The sequence below is a fragment of the Triticum urartu genome, chromosome 4 (assembly GCF_003073215.2).
Source record: "Triticum urartu cultivar G1812 chromosome 4, Tu2.1, whole genome shotgun sequence".
NCBI classification, from domain to species: Eukaryota; Viridiplantae; Streptophyta; class Magnoliopsida; order Poales; family Poaceae; genus Triticum; species Triticum urartu.
Genome location: NC_053025.1, coordinates 466,891,134 through 466,897,398, shown reverse-complemented (window position 1 = coordinate 466,897,398; position 6,265 = coordinate 466,891,134). Strand labels below are relative to the sequence as shown.

At 48.3% G+C, this 6,265-nt stretch overlaps 1 protein-coding gene across 4 annotated transcripts; it reads right to left on the bottom strand.

The window, feature by feature from the left end:
* Window positions 1-448: 448 nt before the first annotated feature.
* Window positions 449-3,853, bottom strand: LOC125552087. 4 transcript variants are annotated; one of them, XR_007303371.1, is made up of 5 exons: window positions 3,229-3,852; window positions 2,728-2,829; window positions 2,489-2,605; window positions 1,295-1,473; window positions 449-973 (listed from the first exon to the last, which is right to left on the bottom strand). XR_007303371.1 is itself a non-coding variant. In XM_048715554.1 (4 exons), exons 1-4 carry the CDS (start codon window positions 3,344-3,346, stop codon window positions 1,463-1,465), a joined length of 348 nt encoding a protein of 115 aa, XP_048571511.1. In that variant the 5' UTR covers window positions 3,347-3,852; the 3' UTR covers window positions 449-1,462. The 4 variants fall into 4 exon arrangements, 1 of the variants encoding a protein (XP_048571511.1); XR_007303372.1 differs by having other exon boundaries at window positions 449-893; XR_007303373.1 differs by having other exon boundaries at window positions 449-1,473; window positions 3,209-3,853.
* Window positions 3,854-6,265: the final 2,412 nt, after the last annotated feature.

Sequence of the window (6,265 nt, the reverse complement as noted above, 5' to 3'; positions counted from 1 at the left end):
AGACTTCACACAAATAAAATGGCATATGTAATGAAACACATCCGGTGAAAAAATTGTTCTCATTGGAAGCACATCAATATAAAATGAAAAGTATCAATCAACTTATAAGTTGTAAGTGGACTAAGGTGCAGAACTTAATCGTTTGTCATCCTTTGTCGTCTACTTTGATGCCCAATCTGTATGACAAAAAAAACTAAATCAATTGTTCAGTCCATATATATAAAAAGAACCCCTGAGGTGTATCATATTTGTCAATCGTAGTTGCACAATGCGGCAGAACACTTATACGAAAGCAAAAAAATGCAGAGTAGAATTATCAGAAGTCTCACAGAGTATTTATTGTTGCCATTGCACACACACAGTGGATCTTGTTATTCCACCTGCAGTTAAACAAACAAATACTTGCTTGCGAAGATTGCGGAAAAACTTGTTATGTGGGCACGTTCTATTGTAACATGGATTAATAATCGAACATCACTAAAAAATACATATGCATGTGATATTAGCATAGTTTATCAGAAAATTTTAATGTGCAAATTAGCAAACACCTTCTGTGCATAGTAGCATCAAGAGGTGAAAAACAAGTGAACTGTAGCATCATTGAACCACTGAATCAAAGAGGATACTTAGAATGCAAACATTTTGGAGATGAGAACTCAATTAACCTTCTATCTGGCACCAGCTTCGCATGATCAACTTCATGGAGAAAAATAACTTCTACGTAGCACTGTGCTACCCTCTCAAGCTCTCACGCTCTTGTAGATGCATGTAATCCAAAATTCAGAGGACGATAGTGGAGGCCTGATTACATACTGTGGCAGCTGGTGCGGACAGGAACCAAGGCAGCAGCTCACGTCCTCCCTCCTCCATTTTTGAAGCATGTCTTATCAGTACTGCAAGCATGGCCATGCCAAGAAATTGAGAGAATGGGAGCTCACTCCCTCAAGTCGCAACTTCCCTCCAAGACATGTAGCTTTCATAAATAATAATAGACATGAACAACGATGCTTAGAGGCCATCAAAATTATTAGGAAATAACAACTTGTACTACACATACGTGTAATTAAATACTCCTCCAAGTAAATCAGATAGACTAAGAAAGTAATGCTCACATAAAGTAGAATTCTGAAGCGAACCGTGGTCAAGTAAAATATGTCAGACAGACCTCAGATTTTATGCAAACCAATTACGAAGTTCAGTAACAAAAAAGTTCCCATTAGAGACCAGGACGTTTAATTCATGGTTGAAGTCCAGATTAATTTGCTGGGAAGGACCGGGAGGATGGGAGGCTGACCTTGCAGGTGGGCATCGAGTACGACATCGTGGACATGGAGGTTGAAGGCGTGGAAACACTCTTCCTGCCCAGCGGCGGGGACGTCGTCGCCAAAGCGGCGACGGACGGAGTCCAGGAGGCGCCACGCCTCGATCACGCTCGTCATTTTACGCATTATGATACTCCCCATTATGACCAGTCTTATTAGGAAAAAGAAGAACTCAGCAGCCGATTTTGGTGGGTTACAGATTGTAACGGTGCAGAATAATCAAATGTGGATAAGAATTGCTACAGTTGCATAGCAAATTGATCTCAATTTATATGTGTACTTTTGTATGTAGGCACACAATTGTACCACGGTTGGGCAGACTTTAGACATCGGTGAATCAAATATGTTCACTTGCAAAAAGAAATGCAAACATATGAACGAGATCCAAGCATGTATTTCGGCATGTACAAGCAGAATTGCTGTGCAGGCTCCCCCAAATCTTGGAGCCCCCTTTTTTCTTGAATAGTAGTAATTAGTATGTCTAGTTGAAGAATTAATGAGCAATAAAAAATACGAAGTAATGAAGCTTAGACATTAAGAAATAAAATTACTTGTTGAGAAATATCTCATGTTAGGTATAGTATCTCCACCTCACGTGTCTCTCTTATAACTTACTTAAAACTCACAATCCAACACCTCAACGAACAAATTAATTGCATAAACCTAACTCTTGGTCTTCTCTCTGTCCTGAATATGGTGAAGAAGACATAAATTGCTCTAATTTACCGAAAAAGGCTTTCGCCTCACTTTATATATAAAGCACCGATCATCAAGCACCTAGTACAAACACACGCCACCGCAACACCATGATGCTGGGAGGATGGAACATTCCGTCTCCTTGTGCCACTTCTGCATGCTTAGAAGGATGGGAGGATGGAACATTCCGTCTCCTTGTGCCACTTCTACATGCTAGAAGGATGGCACATTTTAACGGTTTCAAGACTTGCTTCTTGGTAGGTTATAATTTGTTGAGGAAAAATATGCTACCGTGATGACTAAAAAATGTTCAATCGTTTTTTTGTTCAGGTTCTAAGTTTTAGTGTCAATGGGCCCCCCGATTTCTCAGTTACAGCCCTAATAATATTGTGCCACACTCTGGTGACCATTAACAAAATAAGCAACACAAAAACTCGGAGAGATATCAGTGTTCCTCCCAACACACATACCTTCATCATTGCTCAGCTTGACATCAGCAACCTTTAGCTCATCCTCATGCAACTCAGAAGTTGCAGCACCGCCAGCAGCTGTTCGCTTTCTAAGACGTCCCAGGTTCTTTGTGGAAACTATCAAGCAGTAATCGGGTGTAAACACAAACAGTGAGTTAGTTAATGTATCGAACATGAACAGGGTTTCGCGCCTGAGGCGACGATGGTAAGAAATGAGAAATGTGAACTTCTAATCAGACCTTCCTTGGTGGAATCACATGGGGGCGCGTTGAAATCATCTGCCGCGCATCCCTCCGCAATTTCTCCTTTCGGTGGTTGCTGCGTTGCTGACTTCACATCATCTGTAAAATAAAATTGCAAAAAAAGTGATAATCCGAACGAAATTTCGCATCTGACACAGTGATCAACACTGCAACTGACCGAAGAAGTGTTAGCCCACAAAAAAAGCAAAGAAAAATCCAGCTCACGAGGTTGGGGGGCAATTTGTTTCGGATCGGGAAAAATACCAATCGATGCGCTCTCGAAAACGAAATTGACCGGTACGCGCGTATGCATGGCAAATGCCGGTCATTTGCAACCCCGACCAAACGAGTACCTCGAAAGCTCGCCTAAACTTCCAACCAACAGCCTACAGCTACGTGCCAAACCTCAAGCTAAAATCGCCTGGACGCCCGATCTAAACCGAAATGCAGGAGAAATAAAAAGCAAGAGTTCACGCACAGGCGCCCCGTATCACGAACCGTCGCTGAGTTCGATGAACTGGACGCCGGCGGCGCGCTCGCCCCGCGGCGGCGGAGCGGCGGCGGCGCCGCCGCCTCCCCGCCGCACTCTCCCCGTCCCGCGCCTCCCGCCTCTCATCGGCGCCGATCGGCCGGGGTTCGTGGCCGCGCCGGCGTGTGGGGCTAGGGTTTCCTCCCGGGTTTGAAACGACGTCGGCTAGGAGGACTACCGGAATGTGTGTTGCGAATGGGGTGGGGGCGTGGGTTTAGTAGCTCGCGCGCGGGTTGGGGTGGAGGCGCTCGAGCACGGCTGTGGTGGCGCCGTACGCATCGTCGCCAGCGGTTGGCGGACGGATCTGAGCATGCCTCACGGGGATCCGGCGGCAAAGGGAGGTAGCGCACGGATCTGGGTTGACGTTGGCGATCTTGAGGGCCGGCTCCATGGCGTCGACGTTGGACTTGCATATGATGGGGATCCTGGGCGGGTCCTTGACGCTGCCTGACCCAGCGAAGTGGTCGGCGATGTCGAAGATCTCGGGCGCCTGGTCGCACGGCAGCAGCAGGCACGGCGGGTTCAGAGTCTCGAAGCAGATCATCCTCTTGAAGCAGTCTCGAAGCAGACCTCGCTCGAGTCCGCACAGTTTGCCCTTTTTTTATCGCTGGTTAATTTTTGCCGGTTTGTGCTCCGTGGTTTATTTTCGATCCTATCAGTTGGGAGTTTGGACGTGTGCGGGACTCGATCGCGGGGTTTTCTTTGGTTTTTCGCGGCTGAGGGGGAGGTGGGAGGAAGTATCAAAGAAGTACCAAAAAAGACCGGGTGAGGTGGGACGAAAATAAAACCCAGAATGCGACCTACCAACTGAGACATTAGGAGTAGAGATGAGCACCTTCGAGAGACTGAGCCGACATATCATCTTGAGATTTTACGAAGTCATCGTAGGCGCCTCGTAGTCGACGGGAACGTCTTCTTTCACTGAAAGCGTATCGCCGAAATTCCTGAAATAAATTCAGGATAAATGCAAGCACCAGGATTTGAACCCTAATGGGTTGGAGATACCACTGTCCACCTAACCATCTCGACTAGAGGTTGGTTCGCGGAGGTCAGTATTTTTGCAAGTGTTTCACAAACAGAGAAAAAATGCATGCATGATGGAACAACTAACAAAGAAGGTACGGTCTTCATATCTTCCATCATTTGCCCACCGAGTAGGTGATTCATGTCAGCAGCCCCTGCTGGTTAGAGCATCTCTAGCACATCCCGCAATCTGTCGGCCAGCAAAACTCGTTTAAGGGCGCCCACAAAACATTTTTATAATACCGCGAGTGCTTCGGCGGAGCAGATCCTGTAAACCCGTCATTCGTTCACGGGATCTGTTCCGCCTCGGATTTATTCGTCATGAGCCTGAGATGGGGCTTGAGCCTAGTCCGATTTTGAATTAACAAAGCCAACCAACCAGGATTACAAGCAGACGCCCTCAGGTAACAAGAAAGGAAATACAGAGCGGGAAGATACAATGGTGTTGGAATGCAACAAGCTAGGCCTCGCACGCTACAAACAAAGAAGATACACAATGAAGCATGAAGCCGTAGACGCTGAGGTCCTTCTCCGTGAATGGAGCACCGGGAACAATAACACTCCACGCTCCGGCTCATGAGGAGAGACGCAGACCGACACCATCGGGGAATGCCATCACCAACCTACTATGAACCCCGGCACGACACATCCAACCTAATCCATCTCTGAAGAAGGACACAACCTCCTCGCCTGGATCAAAAGGTGTCGCACCGCCGCAAGATGGAAACGTCCCCCCAAGAACATTGGTGGATGCCGCCGGAGAATGGCCACATAGAGTGGGTCAGCGCACCCCAGACATATGGGGTATCAAGTTTAGCCTTATAAATGCGCGATCAAACAAGACAAAGGATGCTCAAATGACATAGAGCAATCAAGCAACATCCTCATTGTTGCAAAGAACATCACCACCAATATTGCCCTAGCACGTCACCATCACCGCCATTCTCTTCACTCACCTCCGCCTCGACCTCAACATAAGACGCGTCGAAATCGCCAAGGGGGGCACTCAAATCCATCGTGCTCTGGGCCAACATCTCGGCATATGTGGAGGGAACATTTTGGTTACAAAATTAAACAACCGAAGGTCAAACGAGTCTTCCAAATGGACGAAACATAGATTACCGGAGCAAATCAAGCAAAAGAAAAAAATATACCTCCCGGCCGTTTCATCGAACACATTGTGGGAATGACCAGCGGAGTCGCTGGGAATGTGGATGTCGTGGTGAGCCAGAGGTGGAGGAGCCCGGACCCTTGTCACCATCGCCTTCTTCCTTGGGGCATTCGCATGTGCACCGGATGGGCCGGTGGAGACGGGTCACGCGCGGCCTTGGCGGGTGAAATCAGAGCGAGGCCGAAGGTCGGTGGTGCCGGGTCGGTCATGCCGCCTTGGTCAATGTGGTTCCCCCTGCCTCTTCCTCTTGATGGCGGCGGTGGAAGGAGTTGAGCGGTGGGGGGAAGGAGGTGGAGCCGTGGGAGGCGCGGGCGGATAAAATGACAGCGTTGGAGGCGGCGGCGCATGGTATGGGGCACCCGGGGGTGGCGGGTACTCCATCCGGCCAAATTCCGACGCGTGAGGTCAGAGGCGGGATTGGAGACTGTGGTGCGCAAGGCAGGAACTGAAGCCGGTGGAAATGCGTTCACGCCAAAGAAAAGGGGGCCGGGAAAATTAGGTGAAATCCAGTAGATATGAAGGAAAAATTGGCTTGCTGTCGTGGTTCTAACTCTGACAGTGATGTAGGGGGTGAGTATGGAGAGGCTAGATCCTAGCTATTGGGAAGTTGTTACACGCGAGGTTTACGAGTTCAGGCCCTTCTCGGAGGAAGTAATAGCCCTACGTCTCGGAGCCCGGAGGCGGTCGACTGGATTATGCGTGTATGGATTACAAGGGGTGCGAACCCTTCCTACTGAGGAGGGGGGTGGCTTATATAGAGTTCGCCGACCCCCTCCTGCCCTCAGTAATGCAGGGTTTTAAAGTACATTTAA

Excerpts from the sequence above, each read along its gene's own strand:
- LOC125552087 (XM_048715554.1), bottom strand. The coding sequence starts at position 3,346 with ATGAGAGGCGGGAGGCGCGGGACGGGGAGAGTGCGGCGGGGAGGCGGC. Across the intron at positions 2,830-3,228 it reads GTTCATCGAACTCAGCGACG|ATGATGTGAAGTCAGCAACG; the intron begins GTTCGTGATACG and ends TTTATTTTACAG. Across the intron at positions 2,606-2,727 it reads ATGTGATTCCACCAAGGAAG|TTTCCACAAAGAACCTGGGA; the intron begins GTCTGATTAGAA and ends ACTGCTTGATAG.